General features: G+C 32.2%; 1 protein-coding gene across 4 annotated transcripts in view; it reads right to left on the bottom strand.

Moving 5' to 3' along the window:
• Positions 1-643: 643 nt before the first annotated feature.
• Positions 644-23,104, bottom strand: part of LOC127707756 (calpain-B-like) — a 43,077-nt gene continuing 20,616 nt past the window's right edge. For 3 of the 4 annotated variants that reach the window (XM_052212515.1, XM_052212518.1, XM_052212517.1), the window contains 13 exons: positions 19,198-19,291; positions 17,978-18,065; positions 15,954-16,102; positions 15,258-15,475; positions 14,547-14,577; positions 8,822-8,939; positions 7,977-8,038; positions 6,263-6,331; positions 5,101-5,179; positions 4,719-4,736; positions 3,070-3,186; positions 2,013-2,080; positions 644-1,667 (listed from right to left, as the gene is read on the bottom strand). In XM_052212515.1, coding sequence (XP_052068475.1) covers positions 1,641-1,667; positions 2,013-2,080; positions 3,070-3,186; positions 4,719-4,736; positions 5,101-5,179; positions 6,263-6,331; positions 7,977-8,038; positions 8,822-8,939; positions 14,547-14,577; positions 15,258-15,475; positions 15,954-16,102; positions 17,978-18,065; positions 19,198-19,291 — 1,138 coding nt within the window. In that variant the 3' untranslated portion in view covers positions 644-1,640. The remainder of the gene's footprint in view (positions 1,668-2,012; positions 2,081-3,069; positions 3,187-4,718; positions 4,737-5,100; positions 5,180-6,262; positions 6,332-7,976; positions 8,039-8,821; positions 8,940-14,546; positions 14,578-15,257; positions 15,476-15,953; positions 16,103-17,977; positions 18,066-19,197; positions 19,292-23,104) is intronic. The other variant, XM_052212516.1, reaches the window with a different exon arrangement.

Below are 23,104 nucleotides of genomic sequence, written 5' to 3'. Positions count from 1 at the left end.
TTCATTCTGTGTCAGAAACCTATGCTGTGTCAAATATTTAATCACAATCCAAATTCAGAGCTGTATCAAGCTTGAATGTTGTGTCCATACTTGCCCCAACTGTTCAAGGTTCGACCTCTGCGGTCGTATCAAGCTGCGCCCAGCGGAGCATTTTATTTTCTCTCATACTGCTAAACAGAGAGACTTCATATTTGGTCAGGAGCTCTACAGTGATGAATTGTAAGGTGTGTGTGTTTTTCAGATCTTGTCAGACACCTACTCCCTGTTTTCTGATACTTTAGATTATGAAATTGTGTATGTCTAGCACGACAACATGTGCATTCTTGTTTAAGACAGATTCTATGAATGTTTCATATAAATCTAGTCATTTGGTTAGTTGGAGTTACAGATACAAAATACCTACCCCTATGGTTTTCTACATCTTTTGCTAGCCAAGTGTTATGATCCTGTCAACTCCTCTTCCCAGGGGCTGAACTTAACCCTTGGCTAGCAAAGATGGTTTGCTATGTTAATCCCAAAAGTATGTTTTAATTAATAATAGAAAAGGTAGTGGACAATGGCATTGTGTAGGAAAGTATATGTGAATGTTTCATCAAACTCAATGTGTTGCTAAGCTATGCCTGCTTGAATAATAAATCTGCAAGACAAAACAATAACATACTTTAATTAAAAAAGAAAATAAAAATTTGACAAATAAATGTACATTCCCTTTATAAATCATGCATATAAAATATTCAATGAAAATTCATTGTATTTCATTTAAAAGTTACACCTATTGCTACATTCATTATTGCAGAAATTAAAATTGTGACAAAAATTTAATATAATAATACATTGTATAAGCAGGATAAAGAGATTCTAAAAGGTTTTAATGAGCCTGTAACACTCAAATACTCTTCGATGATAGACCAACAGATCAATGAACATAAATACCAAGAATAAAATCCTATCAAGTTTTATGGACATCAGACCACTGTCCAGTCATTGTAAAGGTTTCACCCATGGCATGTACTATTGATGGTAATGACAGTTTAAGAGCACTGGTAAGAGGGCAGTTTAATATATATAATGTTGGTAAGGAATACCTTAAGAATAATTCATTTGATCAAAATCCTTGGCAATGAATCAAGAAGATTTTCAAAAAGCCGAAGAAGTAAATGAAAGATAAAAAGTGAGGAAATAGCCTAATTGGTCCACGGTAAAAACTGTTACACGGAAAGGTGCATTGTATTTACAACAAAATACAAGATAAAAGCATAACTAAAAGAAAATAAAATTTCTTTCCTTGAAAAACTATTTTCCTCCATTTTGTTTGCATCAAAAATACCAAGAATCTTATTCTTAGGTATACATAAACCGAAATCAAATGTTAGCTTTTTTCTTTAAAAAAATACTTTATGAGGTATCTGGGACACGCAGTAGTCTTAAATAGACCAAGAGTCTGGAGAAGAGTTTTAAGAATCTATGTAAGATGTAACAATGGATACTAAGTGATGACAATAACACACACAGACAGGCTGTAAAAAAATAAGCTTAAAACTTGCTGCCATTTCTAGAAAATGTCATTGTACAAAAAAAATTCATTGTAATGTTATTCGTAGAGTTAGCTTCTAGGATTTCTGATGTGGTCTGTCAGTTGGTCAGCAGTACATTGTGTAGTAGAGATACTGAAAAAGAGAAAAGATATTTCTTCAAGTATTTGTTGCTTCTGCAATTCCTTTGTTTTTAAATAATTATGTAAACACTCACTGGTTTATGAAACTAATTGAAAATCACACTTATTAAAAGAATCAAGAAAAATCTTCAATTTAAAGCTGCTCAGGAAGGAATTTACGATTTCAAATTTCACGATTTTAGTTTAAGTACAACAAAGGTAGGTTAACATTTGTAACAAGGGACTTACCCTTTTGTAGAATAGATAAATATTTTAATTTTGATTGAATAAGTGGACAAGTGCTAGCAAGATTGAATTTTCATCACTTTTATCTGAATTTTTTAACATTGAAACTTACTTCATTTAAGGTGAATGAAGCAGCATCATTATTACCACCGGTTTTCAACTGCTGTTCCTTAAATAGCTCTACAATAAAATAAAAATATGTTGAAATAAGTGAATTTCTACAATACAAAGGTTTCATTTGATAATCTTCAAGCAAAAACATACTCATTAAATACTTGACTCAAATGCAGGCAATGCAACATGCATAACAAAAAAAACAATGAATGTTTCAGAATTTATGACTCATATATAACCAAAAGCTTTCAATATAGTATTTAGTTTTAAAAGGTTATATGATAATGTATAGATGTTCATTTTTCTTCTAACTTGTGTATGGTTGGATTCCTGTCTTTTTGATGAAGTACTTATCTTTTTATTTATGTATACATTTTGAGGTGCTTTAAATAGAATACTACTGTCAAGGGGGTGCATTAAAGATGAGATACCTGTATAGAAAATATGTTTATACAATAAAACTGCAATTTTATTTTAAAGAAAGAGGATTAAAAAAAAACTCTTTCAAAAACTTTTTACATTTATTTCTGCTACATCCTTGAAAAGAACATAATTGCAAGAATTTACTGTCTTTTTGGTCAACTCCTAAAACTGGATTAATGGACTTAATGAATACATACAATTCTATTTACATTTAAACCCATTTACAATGGTTATACAATATAGAATACCATACTGTGTAACAGTATTTGTTTTGAAAATAAAAATATCTACATTACTTGGTCTGAAATCAACAAATCTACAAGTCGTTATAATTACCCGTTAGGCCAATCTGCTTTGATATGTTTAGATGTTTGCTTCACAGAAGACCTAAAAATCTGACTCAGTTCTTTAAGTTTGGCTCAGTCAGGGACAAAATGTGAAACGTCATCACTTAAAAGACCCAGTAAGATTAACTGTAATCTAGTTTCATTAATCTTTAATGAAAATGTGAATTAAAGGAGATCAAAAGATATATTTACCAGAAAAAGACATTACAAAGTTATAAAACTTATGTCTCATCCATTTGTATAGTTTATGAACAATAAAATATGTATAAACTAAAAGATATTTACCAAACATTAATGTGAGTTTAAAGATCACTATCAAAAAATCTGTCAGTCTGATTTTATTGTTCCTGTTTCCATAGCGACGTACAATGGCGATCTGTACCTGTCTGTTTACAGTAAAACCTAAAACGGAAGTAATATAAATGTTTAAAAGCTGGAAAAGATGTATACTAGATCAATGTATTATCTACAACAAATTAATAATTAAAATGAAGAAAAATTCAAGGCAACACAAATTTGCTTTAGTTCTCTGCATTTTTAAAAAGAAAAGTTCAACCATTCTTTAATATGTATCCAACAAATAAATTTCATCCTCTTTACTTAAAAAAAAATCTTGAAAAGATACCACTCACCAATTCGCCTTTTCATAATCTAAAGGACTATGGGTAATTTCATTGTTCGTACACCAAAATGAAAACCAGGTTACGTCCTTGGTTGAATTTCCATTGTTTAGAATATTTTAAACCAATCACAATGTTTTGGTGTATGCTTTTGAAAATATTACCCAGAATGCATTAGATTCTGAAATGGCGAATTCATTTATCAAATATATTAACCCCTAAAAAAGGAAAAATATTGATCACAATTCATTTCTTGATGTCTGTTCCCGAAGAAATTGTTTTAAAATATTCTTTTTATTTGCTCCAAAATCCAAATTTACACCTTCAAAAAGAACTAAAATCAAAACCTAAACTAACATTAGAATGCACACATTGTTGTGATGAGCATACCCCCACTCTTAATTCAATGTATTGGAAAACATGAAGAAGGTGTCTGACAGATCGAAAAGCCCTCACACCTTACAAATCATCACTGATACGCAGCTGACTAAATATGAAATCATTCTGTTCATTAGTACTTGAAAAAAGTGTGACAAAAATTATAAGTTCATTCAACCTTTTGAAAAATTCTTAGTACATGTATAACCAAATATGAAGTAGGTGTCTGACAGATGTGAAAAGTGCTCACATGTTACAACTCATCCCTGCAAAGCTGCTGACCAAATATTAAGCCTTTCTGTTATATGTAGTACTTGATAAAAGTGTGACTGAAATGTTTGTTGGGCAATTGGAAGTCCGAAGAATGAAAGGCAGGACAGAGAAGGTGAATAATTTGAAGTTTGAAAAGTGCAGTGAACTTGCAAGCCAATCAGGTAAACATCTAATTAAAATCTTTTATTAAAATTAGTGAAGGAAGTGGGAAAACTCTTGAAGATTTCAAATACATCTAAATAAATATTATATAACATTTTAGTATAAAGATAGGAGTTGGGTTTTCTATTTCAAAGTTAATAATTTCACTGTTATGCAAACCGAAACTGATATAGGTATACATATCATTTATAGATATAAAACTTGCAAATTTCATTCCATTTCAAGCAGGTGGATAACTTTTAAATAACATTTAGAACTTTATCATGTTTATAAGAAAAATAAGATATTCTGGTGCATAAATACTTTTAATATTGTTATTGCATATTGATAAGCTGAAGATTTGAATATATACTCTGTATTTTACAAAACTATAATTAATTAACACAGATCTATCAACAACTGAAAGCAATGTCAAGCATCCTAAGTGTGCCTATGTTGTACAATATGTCTAGAATACTTGTACATCCATGCTTGCTAACAACAGAAAAATAATTCACTTACCAGCACCTACATATGGACCTGGATTATTTAATTATTACACAATGGTATAATACATTTTATTATTGACATTTATTTTAATATTTTCACATTGTCTCCTCCTTTTTTAAATACATTTTAATGAAAATTAATTTCAATTTCAATATTGGGACAGGAAACGAAAATTGTTTTAAACGACAAAAAGTGTGACTATCAGAATAACTTAGGGTAAAAATATAATGAGGAAACCTATCAAAAGGTTTGAGGATAAAGATAATTATGTGATAATTTGAAAAGAAAGGATATAGCATATCTACTTTGACTAATATAGCATATCAGTATAAAAAAAATAGTTCCATTATCTATATAAAAATGCATGCATAATAATACACTGATGAAAACCTACCTAAAGCACTGAAAAGTTTGCTTAGTTCATATGTATCTACACTGGCAGTCCCATCCTTGTCAAACTGCTCAAATATTTTCTGTAAAAATAAAATACCATCTATACATAATTTCAACCTCCCTCATATATGAATCCTATTCATAAATCATGCACTAATGTAACAGATTCTAATTTTTCAATGAAAGAAAAATAAGGAACAAGTCCAGATAATTTTGAAATTGAATATAAAGGTTCCATGTGCTCAATTCCAAAAATTTGTATAATTTTTTCCTGTCAGTGAATAGGGGTAAGATGTGCAACAAATGGAGATAGATTTTGTTCAATGCACTCGAGAGTTGTAGTTCTGATCTTTATAGCTATGGAGGTCACAACTCAAACAGATCATGAATTTCAATTTTGTGTTTTGGTTACCATTAAACATCTCAAACTTTCCTTATTGTGTTTTTTTATAGGTTCTTTTCCATTTATACAAATCCAGTGAATATTTTACCATAAAAATACTGATATTTGAATTTATTGTAAATTCACTGTTCAAGGTTAAGAAAAAGCATTCAGCACTCACCAGTATGTTTAACACTACCACATACTAAAGGTGCTTGTACAGAAACCAGTGTTTGCCATTACCATCAGGGGATATTTAACACTACCATATACTAAAGGTGTTTGTACAGAAACTAGTGTTTGCCATTACCATCAGGGGATAGGCTCTATTATGTTCACTCTGACTCTTTAAATTATGCTTTTGATTAACCCAATGTCTTTGATAGTAAATCTTATGTTTTGGTATTTTAGAGGCAGTTAGTAACCTGTAGATGTGTAGATATCCAGTTTCTCGTCCCTTAGTGCTTGATGGATATATAGTTGTCTCAATCGCTATCACAGCACCTTTTATATTACAGTAGATTTACTTATTTTTTTAGAGTACCAATTTTTGTTGATTTGTACTTTATGGGATACTAGGATATGGTTTTAAAAAAAATTATACAAGCCTACAGGAATTTTTTGCAGTTGAACATTTGAATTTGTACTTCATCCATCTTCAAAAATTAGAACCCAATGAATAATAATGAAACGACAGTCAACAGGATTTTTTTCACATTTCTTGTCCTGTAAATGTTAATCATAGATACACAACTACTGTACATAATGATGTAAATATAACCTTGTAAGCTTTAATTTCATTCCATCCTTTTACAACTTCACCAAAATTCAGTGCACCAGAACGATTTCTCTGAATTTATGTTAAGGATAACAACTTTCTAAATTATTGTTCATGGTTGCAATTTTTTTATCTTGCATTCAAATACAATTTACTTATATAGTGATACAAAGCCCAGCACATTTAATCTCTTTAAAATGACGTTCATCAGAGTACAAGAAATCAGGCCATTACTTAGATGCACTTTGGTATGTAGCTCAAAAAAAGAAGTGCACAACAAAAATAATTTCTTTTAACAATATACGGTAAGTAAAATCCAACTATGTCTAATCTTGGTCAAAAACAATGGGTAAGAACAGAGACATGAGGGTCTGGATCAGGGCTTCCAAAATTATTTTTAGCCAGCCGGACATTTTATATATTATCCCGATTTTAATCCCTTAAGACTAAATAAACAAAAGGCAATTATGGTAATCAGTAACCGAGTTGGCCATCCCAATGATTGACATTAAAAAAAAACGATATTAAACTTTCTTTGATTCAAATTAGAAGTTCTGACGTAAACTGTTAAATTGGCAGTGCATCATTCGAAGTGTGCAACATCAGCGTACTTATATCTGCCTTAGACTCTTTATTTGTGCAAAATAACGTTGTCAAAAACTTTACTTTCCTTTTTAAATCTAATACTGGATGTTATCTTGACCATGGTAAAACATGGACCAGAGACGGATACGTAAATTCTGTGTACGTTTGCAAAGCATGAATGAGTGTTAGTAGCTCTTTCTACGTTATTTCTTCAAGAAAATATTCGAAATAAACGTGAGATAAAGGTATCAATGACAATTTAAGCATTTTTTGAAGAAATTAGGATCCATAATTAAATGTCACACCTGCGCACATGAGCACACGTGTACTAGTTTAAACAGAGACATGTCTCTGGTTCAAACAACGTGGTTATGACTATTTTTCATTTTCACCTTTTTAATTTTTTTCATCAAATCATATTTGTAAATGTATTTCTGATAATTTAAATCTTTTTGACTAAATTAATTAGATGCAAACCGGTGAAATGTAAGAAAATAACTTTGAATAGACCGATCAATGTCCGGTTCAAAATAGTTTACCTGTCACCTGAACAGGTAAATTTCAGCTGTTCGACAACTAATTAGCCTTGATTAAAATGAGAAGGTATTAAAGTAGGGGTTGTTTTGATAGTACTTAATGATCATGTCACTTTTATGACCGGAAATGTGTGGCTGTTAAAGGCAAAAGGTTGGGTCAAAAAGATCGCGAATTATGTTAAAATGGACGTCTCTTAAGAAAGCCTTGAAAGCTAAAAAGTAGATGACCGTTTCATGCTTTGCCCAGCTGGACTTTTACCGGACATTATACAAATGTCCGGAATATATGACCGTTTTGGAAGCCTTGGTCTGGATGGGTGTCCTTCATTTCTGTATTCTTTAATTTTTTAGGTCATTTTTCCCTATTCTTTGTATTTTTTGCCAATTATCCTCTATTCTATATAACTAAGCACCCCATTATTCTCTATTCTTTATTTTTTTGTCCTATTTTTCTTTATTTCTTTATATTTTTTGCCCTTTATTCTGCACTTTTGTCCATTATTCTCTATTCTGTAAACCCCATCCAGACCCTCAGACATAGTTTCTGCAGACATCTGGAATAACTTTTGCCCACTATTTTAAACAAAAAAAGATACATCCATCAGTGTAACCAGGGATCTAGATGCCTCTAAACTAAACAATATGGCTTCTCCAAATTCTGTAAAAAAAAGACACCGTTATTCATATTTTACCAACATATAAGCTTGGCTTCAGTAATATAATATAAACATCCATTTGAATATGAAAACATAATACTGTATTGACAAAACAAGTAGGAATGTATCACCAGATATTCTTGTGGTATACATTCGTACCTGCATATGTCAGAAAACTTCATGAACAAATCATATTGATCTTTCTCCTCAGTTTTTTAACTTCATCATTCAAAACTTTCCTTTACAGTAAAGATGAAGAACAGGAATATAAGAGTTGTTCCTTTAATATATGAATGTTTTGAGAAGTCTGTCACCTTTCTGTTACTTTTCATAACTTTTTCCATTAAGTGGATCCCTTCAATAAAGCTAAAACAAAGTTCCTTGGGAAAAATTTACCTTTTAATGACTGGTTACCCTGTTAGTTTATTTATGATATGAAAATTTCATGTGTAATTTGCTTACCAAACCAGAGTATGGCCTGATGATGTTTATTATTCAATCATCTCTCAAGTGCACCACAATAACCGTTATACAAATTCATTGAAAAATATTACAAATACTTAAGGGGCATTTTTGGAGTCAGTATATATAAGTGCATTTTTAGAGTAAGTATATATATGTGCATTTTTTTAGTAAGTACATATGTATAAGAACAAATGCAATTTTTATCCTAACTATATGAATTTTGGGACAAAACTCCAACAACTCTAAAAAAAAAAAACCCACTAGAAAACAGACCATTAACATTCTATAACTGATTTCTGTCTTTTCCCTCTATACCTTACCTGATGCAGACAATTCTCTAAGAAAATGTTTTAATTCTTTTGCATAAATATGTCCATCTTCAGTGGCATGTTTCATAAATAATTCCTTCACAGGATCCAATGGTTTAACTGGCTTTGGCTACAGAAAAAAGGGGAAATCTCATGTAAAACTAGTTTTATCATATTTAATTACATACCTGTCGAAACCTAACTCCTTTGGGACTGATGATTTTGTTCAGTTTAAACAGGTGTTATGTTTACAAAGGTTGAATTACTAACCTAACTCCTTTGGGACTGATGATTTTGTTCAGATTAGACAGGTGTTATGTTTACAAAGGTTGAATTACTAACTGATAATATTCACAGTAGGTTCCAATACAAATGTTCAGTTTACACAGGTTTCTGTTTTTATACAAGGTTTGATTCAGAAAGGTTTTACTACAGATAGGTTTCAATATGACCTAATTTGAGTTTGAGGTATTTTCCTTGGTCCCCATTTTGGAGGAGTAAATGCTTGATTTTCTTATTTGACAAACCAATTTGAAACCTGAGGATCAAACAAGTCTAATCAGAGATCTTTACTAGATCATAGTGATGAATCAAGCAAAAAGAAATATACATTGTTCAGAAAACAACTTTTTATAAGGTCTAGTGGTCAGTATAACAAGTTGAATTTGGTTGATTTATGAAAGAATTTCTGCACAAAGACCTCAATCATGATGACAAAAGGGAAGTAACTCTTGCTCAAATTGTGTCGATTGATACTGGCCACAGACCACAATTAAATTCCTCTATATATAGTTCTTTATAACGTTTTTTTTTTTTTTTTTAAATTGCACCATGCATTTTTGTCAAATCTTTTGTGTGTGTAATGTATAGTACTAGTCCAAAAATATATCCAAAATTCAGAAAGATTGAACCAATCACTCTTACAAATTTAGCCAATACACATCCATACCCCTATGGACAAGTCAAGAGATGTTCCTAAAACTGTAAATATCACCTTTTTGCACCTGTCCTACTCACACTTTCCATATCAAAATCAGTTAAAATACAACATCCAAAAGTTTATTTCACCTCTCTTCTTTCATTTCCACCCCAAAAAAAACTAAGAAATGAGTGAGGAAGGGAAAGAAAAAAAATTAAGAAAAAATACACTCTAATTAAAAGGAACTATATTCGTGGACAACGAAAAGCGGGGTCATTAATTGTGGTCTTGGGCCTATTAGGGGTCTAAAACTTGACCAATTCTAATAAAACTTGGCATGATTTAAGCTTAGTGTATTATAAAACAGTTTACAAAGTTTCAAAGCCATATGATACCAATTATAAAAAATGTGGCATTTTTTATATCAGAACTTTGGGTGCTGAATTGTGGCGTTGAATTAGAACAATTTCAACTATCAAATTTTGGCTTCTAAAAACCAAAAGATACCAAAACTTGCACTTTTTAATGTCTCTATGTATAAGTTATCACCTATTAAAAGCAACAGATAGCATACTTAATGTATCAGACTTATAAAAAATGGCCAGAAGTTAATTTTATATGAGCATGTGCCAAAAAATAGAGGTTTTCAAATGAAGTGAGGCCTTATATGAAATGTAATATTTTTCATTTACCACAATTTTCTGAAGTTGTTAAGTTATAAGAAAACCTTTTACATGTTATAAATGTACTTTTAATGGAAATATAAGTTTCAAATACCAGAACACATGTGGATAAAATGGTCTTCTGCAATGTCAAGCTTAAAAAACAGGTTGTCAATTTAGGCCGTGGCCCCCACATTTGCATATTAAAAATTATATAATAATATGGGAGATGGAGATATAATGCTTCTTTTTGCTCAAATCTTTACTTAGATATGATAAAACATGGAACCTGGATGTAACAAGACTGTCACTTCCAACTATAAATGTAGATAGTATGGCCTGATGCAAAGTTATTTACTGTACTTTTTAAAACCGGCATGAAACTTCAGCCTCAAAAGGCCAATATTTTAACCACTAGTTATCAAACAAAAGAAAACAAAGGTAGTCTGTGAAACAGACAAGGCCAAACAACCAGTAATAAGTGCTTTTGATACAGATTCAGTGAAATCTACTAAAAGGAATTGAACTTGTATGTGCATAGAACCTCATTTTTCACTTGCTTCATACTGACCGTTAGACTAAGACCATTAAAGCAGCACATTTTGCACTCTTATTCTGATTTTGTCTACTTTTTTTTTGTGTTCAGTGTTCAAAATGAGTTAAACATCTACATTAGATACCACAAACACAAATAGAAAACCTGAAAAATCTGTCAGAAAGAAAGTTAAGCATGCTACTTTTGTAAAAATATTGAAACAACTGAAAAAGTTCAATTTTTTGGCATGTCGGCTGAAAAGTCACTTTTTTACAAAATTTCTATCAAATAAAAGTAGAAATCATTTATTCTCATGTAGTTTGACAAATTAATACCAATAGATCATTCAGGGAAGTTGTCAAAGTACAAATTCAATATTTCCTGAATTCACCTATTAGGGGTCTAAAACTTGACCAATTCTAATAAAACTTGACATGATTTAAGCTTAGTGTATTATAAAATAGTTTACAAAGTTTCAAAGCCATATGATACCAATTATAAAAAATGTGGCATTTTTTATATCAGAACTTTGGGTGCTGAATTGTGGCGTTGAATTAGAACAATTTCAACTATCAAATTTTGGCTTCTAAAAACCAAAAGATACCAAAACTTGCACTTTTTAATGTCTCTATGTATAAGTTATCACCTATTAAAAGCAACAGATAGCATACTTAATGTATCAGACTTATAAAAAATGGCCAGAAGTTAATTTTATATGAGCATGTGCCAAAAAATAGAGGTTTTCAAATGAAGTGAGGCCTTATATGAAATGTAATATTTTTCATTTACCACAATTTTCTGAAGTTGTTAAGTTATAAGAAAACCTTTTACATGTTATAAATGTACTTTTAATGGAAATATAAGTTTCAAATACCAGAACACATGTGGATAAAATGGTCTTCTGCAATGTCAAGCTTAAAAAACAGGTTGTCAATTTAGGCCGTGCCCCATATTTGCATATTAAAAATTATATAATAATATGGGAGATGGAGATTTAATGCTTCTTTTTGCTCAAATCTTTGCTTAGATATGATAAAACATGGAACCTGGATGTAACAAGACTGTCACTTCCAACTATAAATGTAGATAGTATGGCCTGATGCAAAGTTATTTACTGTACTTTTTAAAACCGGCATGAAACTTCAGCCTCAAAAGGCCAATATTTTAACCACTAGTTATCAAACAAAAGAAAACAAAGGTAGTCTGTGAAACAGACAAGGCCAAACAACCAGTAATAAGTGCTTTTGATACAGATTCAGTGAAATCTACTAAAAGGAATTGAACTTGTATGTGCATAGAACCTCATTTTTCACTTGCTTCATACTGACCGTTAGACTAAGACCATTAAAGCAGCACATTTTGCACTCTTATTCTGATTTTATCTACTTTTTTTTTGTGTTCAGTGTTCAAAAATGAGTTAAACATCTACATTAGATACCTAAACACAAATAGAAAACCTGAAAAATCTGTCAGAAAGAAAGTAAGCATGCTACTTTTGTAAAAATATTGAAACAACTGAAAAAGTTCAATTTTTTGGCATGTCGGCTGAAAAGTCACTTTTTCACAAAATTTCTATCAAATAAAAGTAGAAATCATTTATTCTCATGTAGTTTGACAAATTAATACCAATAGATCATTCAGGGAAGTTGTCAAAGTACAAATTCAATATTTCCTGAATTCACCTATTAGGGGTCTAAAACTTGACCAATTCTAATAAAACTTGACATGATTTAAGCTTAGTGTATTATATAATAGTTTACAAAGTTTCAAAGCCATATGATACCAATTATAAAAAATGTGGCATTTTTTATATCAGAACTTTGGGTGCTGAATTGTGGCGTTGAATTAGAACAATTTCAACTATCAAATTTTGGCTTCTAAAAACCAAAAGATACCAAAACTTGCACTTTTTAATGTCTCTATGTATAAGTTATCACCTATTAAAAGCAACAGATAGCATACTTAATGTATCAGACTTATAAAAAATGGCCAGAAGTTAATTTTATATGAGCATGTGCCAAAAAATAGAGGTTTTCAAATGAAGTGAGGCCTTATATGAAATGTAATATTTTTCATTTACCACAATTTTCTGAAGTTGTTAAGTTATAAGAAAACCTTTTACATGTTATAAATGTACTTTTAATGGAAATATAAGTTTCAAATACCAGAACACATGTGGATAAAATGGTCTTCTGCAATGTCAAGCTTAAAAAACAGGTTGTCAATTTAGGCCGTGGCCCCCACATTTGCATATTAAAAATTATATAATAATATGGGAGATGGAGATATAATGCTTCTTTTTGCTCAAATCTTTACTTAGATATGATAAAACATGGAACCTGGATGTAACAAGACTGTCACTTCCAACTATAAATGTAGATAGTATGGCCTGATGCAAAGTTATTTACTGTACTTTTTAAAACCGGCATGAAACTTCAGCCTCAAAAGGCCAATATTTTAACCACTAGTTATCAAACAAAAGAAAACAAAGGTAGTCTGTGAAACAGACAAGGCCAAACAACCAGTAATAAGTGCTTTTGATACAGATTCAGTGAAATCTACTAAAAGGAATTGAACTTGTATGTGCATAGAACCTCATTTTTCACTTGCTTCATACTGACCGTTAGACTAAGACCATTAAAGCAGCACATTTTGCACTCTTATTCTGATTTTATCTACTTTTTTTTTGTGTTCAGTGTTCAAAAATGAGTTAAACATCTACATTAGATACCACAAACACAAATAGAAAACCTGAAAAATCTGTCAGAAAGAAAGTAAGCATGCTACTTTTGTAAAAATATTGAAACAACTGAAAAAGTTCAATTTTGGGCATGTAGGCTGAAAAGTCATTTTTTTACAAAATTTCTATCAAATAAAAGTAGAAATCATTTATTCTCATGTAGTTTGACAAATTAATACCAATAGATCATTCAGGGAAGTTGTCAAAGTACAAATTCAATATTTCCTGAATTCACCTCCTAGGCCACAGACCACAATTAAATTCCTCTATTAGTTCTTTATAACGTTTTTTTTTTTTTTTTTTTAAATTGCACCAAGCATTTTTGTCAAATCTTTTGTGTGTGTAATGTATAGTACTAGTCCAAAAATATATCCAAAATTCAGAAAGATTGAACCAATCACTCTTACAAATTTAGCCAATACACATCCATACCCCTATGGACAAGTCAAGAGATGTTCCGAAAACTGTAAACATCACCTTTTTGCACCTGGCCTACTCACTCTTTCCTTTCAAAATCAGTTAAAATACAACATCCAAAAGTTTATTTCACCTCTCTTCTTTCATTTCCACCCAAAAAAAACTAAGAAATGAGTGAGGAAGGGAAAGGAAAAAAATTAAGAAAAAATACACTCTAATTAAAAGGAACTATATTCGTGGACAACGAAAAGCGGGGTCATTAATTGTGGTCTTGGGCCTACTTTTATATATTTAATCAACTGCAAAACAGCTAATAACTATGGAAAGCACCATTAATAAAAAAATATATTATTTTTTATCAGAAACTTCTATGTATAATTCATTATGAGAATAGGACATTTTTATGTCTGTTAAGGGAAACCATCCTTTATATATTATAAACTGATAACAAATACTATACTTACTAGTTCATTTTTATCATCTTCTTCCAGTAGCCTGAAATGTTGACAAAATTGACAAAAATAAAAAATGACAAAAAGGTTAATGTGGATTCATTATTATTCGTTGGATACCAATTTTCATGTTTTTTTTGGGGTTTAGGTGAACCACGAATTTAAATGTTCAATGAAGTAAATATTTTCTATAGGCTTGTTTGCAGACTTTCATAAAACCATGAAATCAAATATCCAGGAAAATATAATTTTTCCTTTATCCACGAAAATTGGTACCTACGAAATTAAATTAATTAATCAGTACTCCACAGATCTATTATACTGCAGGCAAAGCTTGCTTTATATTGTATTCTGATAATTCCAAAACGTATGTCTAATGACAATTATTATTACAATAAATTACTTTCTAGTATGTCTATTCTTGGAAATCACTTAAATTAAGAAAAGCATTGATATCTCATCAACAACAATTAAACTATCCAAATCCAATTGTGCTATTCCAAAATAGGATTCAGATTGTTTATTTGTACTATCTTTTACCCTTGACCGTTGTGTGATCTTAAGTTTACTTATGCTATGACAATAACTGTCACTGCAGATATACAGTGAACTCATTTGTGTTTGTCCATGGTAGTGTATTTGATGTAATCTTACATATATATACACCAAATCTGATCACTTTTATGAGTTAATTTATAATTTAGTAAAAAAAAATCAACTTACCCACTGTCAGCTGCTTTCTCTGTGTACAACCTGAGCATAAATTTGGCTTCATCATGTGCCTTAAATGTACTAGGTATTAAAGCATATACACCAGGGTCTAACTCAAATCTTCTTGTGACTTCACGATTGTATTCATAAACCCCTGATCTTTTTCGTAGAATTAAAGCATTTCTTGGAGCTGATTCTCCATCTAGTGGTCTCCTTTGAAACTCTCTCAACTGTACAAAAATCAGGTTATACATGTTCAAATTTAAATAAAACTCTCTGAATTGTCTGAATAAGATCTGTGGCTAGAAGTTACACTCAACATTTAGCTGTACAATGAACATTTAATTATATATACTTTTTCAAATATAATTTTTGAATATGGACCTTTGTGATCGCATAGTAATCTGTCATTTTGGATCACAAATGACTGCATATTGTCAGTCCAGATTTTCACTAAAATAGCTAATTTTGCTGCAGAAATAGTTCATAATTTCATCTTATGGTAGAGACTTTTATTTCAGAAACAGAACATTATTTTAGCAATTGTAGAAATTGCCTTATAATGGGAGATAACTCAGATAATTTAGTTGAACAAAAATGTATTGTAATTTTTTTCCTTTTTTTTAGAAATGAGAACTGTAACCCTTATATATTCTGATATTTATTAGACCTTTTTTCTATTAAAGATCATTAAACCTACATAGTTACCTTATACACATCAAATCCTATAGCAACAGATGATTTATTATTCATTTCTTTCTCTGTCAAAGTTGCAATCAGGGTGCATAACCCAGAACTGTCTGTAATATCCACATCTTTTAGTCTTATAAAAAACTGAGGATTTTTCCAGTAAAGATCTGAAAAGAAATTCACAGGTAAACATCTTAGTAATTTCCAACACAGTTTCTATAATCATTGGTTTGATTGTGTGCAAATGATGTAGCACCATGTTTGTGAAGCATTTAAGCAATGAACAAATACAAACTCTTATTTCTACACGCATTTATATGTGTTATTACCTAATTCTTATGGTTACATATGCATATCAAATGACACAAATTTTCTTACAATATATAATCTATACTGAAACCATAACATGGCATGCTTATCTAAAGCTGTGTAAAATGTCAACTTTCTATGAATATCAGACATATTATTAATGCGGCTTGTAAATGGTAATGGGATAAACTATATATACTTTTAGATCAAAATGATAAAACTGATGTTTGATTGAATTAAAATCAATTTTAAATGTAGACAGGCACATTATATGTTACGTATTTCACATAGAGTCCAATGGAAGAAGCAAGAAATCAAGACATCAGAGGTGAATAATGGCACTAATTTGTGCATGAACATTTCAAAATTAACATAATCAAATAAGACATCCTTAATCCTTGTGTGACAAAACTTAAATCTTAAATATTAGTAAAGAGGTGGAAATATTTTAAGAAGAACATTACCAGGATTTAATTTTCCTACTGAAAATGTAAATGTCCACCAGACTTTTAACTTTTGAGTATTTTTTCTGAAGGATCAATAAAAACAAGTAGAGTTGGCATGATACACCTATGTTCCCCAAACTACACTATATATTGATGGAAGGTCCCAGACATATCCAATAATACCAGAATTGATTAAAAGAAAACAAAAAATATACAGTATATATTACTCTCTCTAAAGCCCTTATATACAGAAAATCTTTTTGGAACACCAGCCAGGTTGAGGGAGACACATACCCAATTACATTGCTGTAAAACAAGAAAGTTCTATTTCATGATTTTTCTAGTGAAAATGGGCAGGGGTTCCCCTAAACATGGTTAACCGGCAAGGACTTGGGAGTCACATGCCCAATTACATTACTGTAATATAAGAAATAGTTCTATTTCATGATTTTTTCTAGTGAAAATGGTCAGGGGTTCACCTAAACCTGGTTAACCTGCAAGGACTTGGAGTCACATGCCCAATATAAATGTTCCTGAAAAATATAAGCTTGTCTTGGGATATATTCAAGAAACCAAGAATTTCATACCTGTAAAGCTTTCTATTTGTGTAAGTGGGACTGTAACCTTTGACCAATTGACCTCAAAATCAGCAAGTGTTTTCCCTTTCTTACTTATCAATTACTTGTACAAGTTTAATTAAAATCCAGCAAGTAATCACTCAGAAGTAATGCACCTCTTATTTCTATATTTTTAGTCTATTCTAGTAGCTTTAAATTTGACTTTTGACCTTTTAGTAACAGCAATCTTAAACTTTGACCAAAAAAATGACCAAAAAATTAAAAAACTAATACCTTTTAATCAGTATAAGTTTCAATTCAATTAAGCAAGTAAAAAATAAGATTTTGCCTACAAACAATTTACCTTTAAAATTTCTATTTTTGAAACAGTGACCTTGAACTTTGATTATAATTATGAATCTCTTTCATAATAAGTTCTCACCAAAGATCTGACTCAACTTTGCTGGGATAACTGTAAATATCTACAACAGTTAATTATCTCCCCTACTAAGTCAAGATGTTGGATACAACATATGCAACAGTAATGTTCTCTATTTTTAAGGTTTAAGTCTAATACCAACCAATCTCTTGTACTGTAATGGGGACAATTGGTTTGAATTCTGACAGTCAGTCCACAGAAGAAGATTATCTCCCCTTACTTTAATCATTTACTTTACATATATATGTTGTTGCTTTTGAATTCAGTATTGACATAATTTATTATTTTTACCTTGGTATGGATGATTGCCACAACCTCCAGCAGTAAGTCCTCTTATCCAAGCATCATGGTAAACTGTTACTTCCCAATTTTGTTTTCTCTGTAAAATAAGTCCATAGGTCTAACAATCTCTGGAAAGTCTATTGTTAAAATTTCAATACTACACAATAAGCAGGAGCAAAAAATTGTACTTTTACTTTTTTTTAGCTTGTTTTAATCCTTTGAACAGCATTTGTCAGATGCAAAAGTTCAATTTTTTATATCCTCTGCTCTTCCTTGATTTCTAGTGGTTCCAAAAGATGACCATTGAATGAAAGTTTAAGGGTCCCACTGGCCTTCATAAAAATATATTGGCCTTGGCTTACAGTGTGTTAACATCTATAATTGACAAGTTGATACCACTTATCATATTTAACAAAGAAATTTGTACATCTGAATCTTTTTCAGAACCTTTAGTGAGCAAGCTCACATACCCCTCACCCAAATATTAATTTAAAATAGAAATATTGTCTCACTATAATCTATTTTTAGTAAGTATAACCTTGACCTTAGCCCAAGTGACTTGAATCTTCCATTCATTCTCTTATTATATGTGACCACATATACAAGTAAGGTATCAATCCCATATAATACATCCTCAAACCACTTTTCTGCACCATTGACCTTTTGACCTTAGACATTAGCAAAGTCAAAATCACATTATATATGACAATATATATCCTATCAAGTTTGTAATCCCAAATGTAGTACTCGATTTAGCATCCGAAAACCACTTTTATGCAGAAATTATGTCAATTATGCTTTATAACTTAGAAATAGACCTTTAAGGGATCTACCTATATTATATATGATTTATAGGGATCTACCTATATTATATATGACAATATATAAAAGTAAGGTTGCAATCCCATCTGTATTATTTGATTTTACACCAAGAAACCACGTTTTTGCACAAATTTCAGTATATTTTAGTAACTTTGTAACAACCTTGGCCTTGTATGTGTTGACCTCAAATTCAATAGGGATCTTTCACTCATTATATGATACCATAGCATCCAGAAACGAAAAAATGAATGACCGACTGAAGGTCATACTGACAGAAATTACTGAATGACAGACAGACAGTTCAAAAACTGTACAACCTCAACTACTTCATAGAAAGGGGTATTATAATTCTGTTTTAGTAATAAATATCAGTCCTTAACCTAAATTTCAAAACTCTATACAAATACCTCATCATTGGCTATTTCTGATGTTAATGAATCTGGCTGTAAGTGACACAATTGGATTTCATCAAAGTTTCTTAATACATCTATGAATGGTATCCTGTTGAAATAAAATGACATAGAAAATATCACACAATACTCAAACAAAAATTAACAGTTGTGCCATGAGTTCTATCACACAATACTCAATCATAGTCAAATACACAGTTGTCCCATGATTGCTACCACACAATACTCAATCACAGTCAAATAAACAGTTGTCCCATGAGTGCTACCACACAACACTCAATCATAGTCAAATTAACGGTTGTGCCATGAGTGCTATCACACAATACTCAATCACAGTCAAACAGTTGTGCCATGAGTACTACCACACAATACTCAATCACAGTCAAATAAACAGTTGTGCCATGAGTGCTACAACACAATACTCAATCACAGTCAAATTAACAGTTGTGCCATGAGTGCTACCACACAATACTCAATCACAGTCAAATAAACAGTTGTGCCATGAGTTCTACAACACAATACTCAATCACAGTCAAATACACAGTTGTGCCATGAGTACTACCACACAACACTCAATCACAGTCAAATTAACAGTTGTGCCATGAGTTGTACCACACAATACTCAATCATAGTCAAATACACAGTTGTCCCATGAGTGCTACCACACAATACTCAATCACAGTCAAATAAATAGTTGAGCCATGAGTGCTACCACACAATACTCAATCACAGTCAAATTAACGGTTGTGCCATGAGTGCTACCACACAATACTCAATCACAATCAATAAACAGTTCTGCCATGAGTGCTACCACACAACACTCAATCACAGTCAAATACACAGTTATGCCATGAGTGCTACCACACAATACTTCAACACAAATAAACAGTTGTGCCATGATTGAGTGCTACCACACAACACTCAATCACAGTCAAATTAACAGTTGTGCCATGAGTACTACAACACAATACTCAATCACAGTCAAATAAACAGTTGTGCCATGAGTGCTACCACACAACACTCAATCACAGTCAAATTAACAGTTGTGACATGAGTTCTACCACACAATACTCAATCATAGTTAAATACACAGTTGTGCCATGAGTGCTACCACACAATACTCAATCACAGTTAAATAAACAGTTGTGCCATGAGTGCTACCACACAACACTCAATCACAGTCAAATAAACAGTTGTGCCATGAGTGCTACAACACAATACTCAATCACAGTCAAATTAACAGTTGTGCCATGAGTGCTACCACACAATACTCAATAACAGTCAAATTAACGGTTGTGCCATGAGTTCTACAACACAATACTCAATCATAGTCAAATACACAGTTGTGCCATGAGTGCCACCACACAACACTCAATCACAGTCAAATTAACAGTTGTGCCATGAGTGCTACCACACAATACTCAATCACAGTCAAATTAACAGTTGTGCCATGAGTTCTACAACACAATACTCAATCATAGTCAAATACACAGTTGTGCCATGAGTGCTACCACACAACACTCAATCACAGTCAAATTAACAGTTGTGCCATGAGTTTTATCACACAACACTCAATCACAGTCAAATACACAGTTGTGCCATGAGTGCTACAACACAGTACTCAATCACAGTCAAATAAACAGTTGTGCCATGAGTGCTACCACACAATACTCAATCACAGTGAAATTAACAGTTGTGCCATGAGTGCTACCACACAATACTCAATCACAGTCAAATAAACAGTTGTGCCATGAGTTCTACCACAAAATACTCAATCATAGGCAAATACACAGTTGTGCCATGAGTTCTACCACACAATACTCAATCACTGTCAAATACACAGTTGTGCCATGAGTGCTACAACACAATACTCAATCACAGTCAAATAAACAGTTGTGCCATGAGTGCTACCACACAACACTCAATCACAGTCAAATTAACGGTTGTGCCATGAGTGCTACCACACAATACTCAATCACAGTCAATAAACAGTTGTGCCATGAGTGCTACCACACAACACTCAATCACAGTCAAATACACAGTTATGCCATGAGTGCTACCATACGATACTTCAACACAAATAAACAGTTGTGCCATGATTGAGTGCTACCACACAACACTCAATCACAGTCAAATTAACAGTTGTGCCATGAGTACTACCACACAACACTCAATCACAGTCAAATTAACGGTTGTGCCATGAGTGCTACCACACAATACTCAATCACAGTCAAATTAACAGTTGTGCCATGAGTGCTACCACACATCACTCAATCACAGTGAAATTGACAGTTGTGCCATGAGTGCTACCACACAATACTCAATCACAGTCAAATAAACAGTTGTGACATGAATTCTACCACACAATACTCAATCATAGTCAAATACACAGTTGTACCAGGAGTGCTACCACACAATACTCAATCACTGTCAAATAAACAGTTGTGCCATGAGTGCTACCACACATCACTCAATCACAGTGAAATTAACAGTTGTGCCATGAGTGCTACCACACAATACTCAATCACAGTGAAATTAACAGTTGTGCCATGAGTGCTACCACACAACACTCAATCACAGTCAAATTAACAGTTGTGCCATGAGTACTACCACACAACACTCAATCACAGTCAAATTAACGGTTGTGCCATGAGTGCTTCCACACAATACTCAATCACAGTCAAATTAACAGTTGTGCCATGAGTGCTACCACACAATACTCAATCACAGTCAAATAAACAGTTGTGCCAGGAGTTCTACAACACAATATTCAATCATAGTCAAATACACAGTTGTGCCATGAGTGCTACCACACAACACTCAATCACAGTCAAATTAACAGTTGTGTCATGAGTTCTACCACACAATACTCAATCATAGTCAAATACACAGTTGTCCCATGAGTGCTAACACACAATACTTAATCAGTTGTGCCATGAGTGCTACCACACAATACTCAATCAGTTGTGCCATGAGTGCTACCACACAACACTCAATCACAGTCAAATTAACGGTTGTGCCATGAGTGCTACCACACAATACTCAATCACAGTCAATAAACAGTTGTGCCATGAGTTCTACCACACAACACTCAATCACAGTCAAATACACAGTTATGCCATGAATGCTACCACACAATACTTAAACACAAATAAACAGTTGTGCCATGATTGAGTGCTACCACACAACACTCAATCACAGTCAAATTAACAGTTGTGCCATGAGTACTACCACAAAACACTCAATCACAGTCAAATTAACGGTTGTGCAATGAGTGCTACCACACAATACTCAATCACAGTCAAATAAACAGCTGTGCCATGAGTTCTACCACACAATACTCAATCATAGTCAAATACACAGTTGTGCCATGAGTGCTACCACACAATACTCAATCACAGTCAAATAAACAGTTGTGCCATGATTGAGTGCTACCACACAACACTCAATCACAGTCAAATTAACAGTTGTGCCATGAGTACTACCACACAACACTCAATCACAGTCAAATTAACGGTTGTGCAATGAGTGCTACCACACAACACTCAATCACAGTCAAATTAACAGTTGTGCCATGAGTTCTACCACACAATACTCAATCACAGTCAAATACACAGTTGTGCCATGAGTGCTACCATACAATACCCAATCACAGTCAAATAAACAGTTGTGCCATGAGTGCTACCACACAACACTCAATCACAGTCAAATTAACAGTTGTGCCATGAGTGCTACCACACAATACTCAATCACAGTCAAATTAACAGTTGTACCATGAGTGCTACCACACAATACTCAATCATAGTCAAATACACAGTTGTGCCATGAGTGCTACCACACAACACTCAATCACAGTCAAATAAACAGTTGTGCCATGAGTGCTACCACACATCACTCAATCACA

This window comes from Mytilus californianus, unplaced genomic scaffold, assembly GCF_021869535.1.
Source record: "Mytilus californianus isolate M0D057914Y unplaced genomic scaffold, xbMytCali1.0.p SCAF_7, whole genome shotgun sequence".
Lineage (NCBI taxonomy): Eukaryota > Metazoa > Mollusca > Bivalvia > Mytilida > Mytilidae > Mytilus > Mytilus californianus.
The sequence above is the reverse complement of the archived record's forward strand: the minus strand, read 5'-3'. Positions and strand labels throughout refer to the sequence as shown.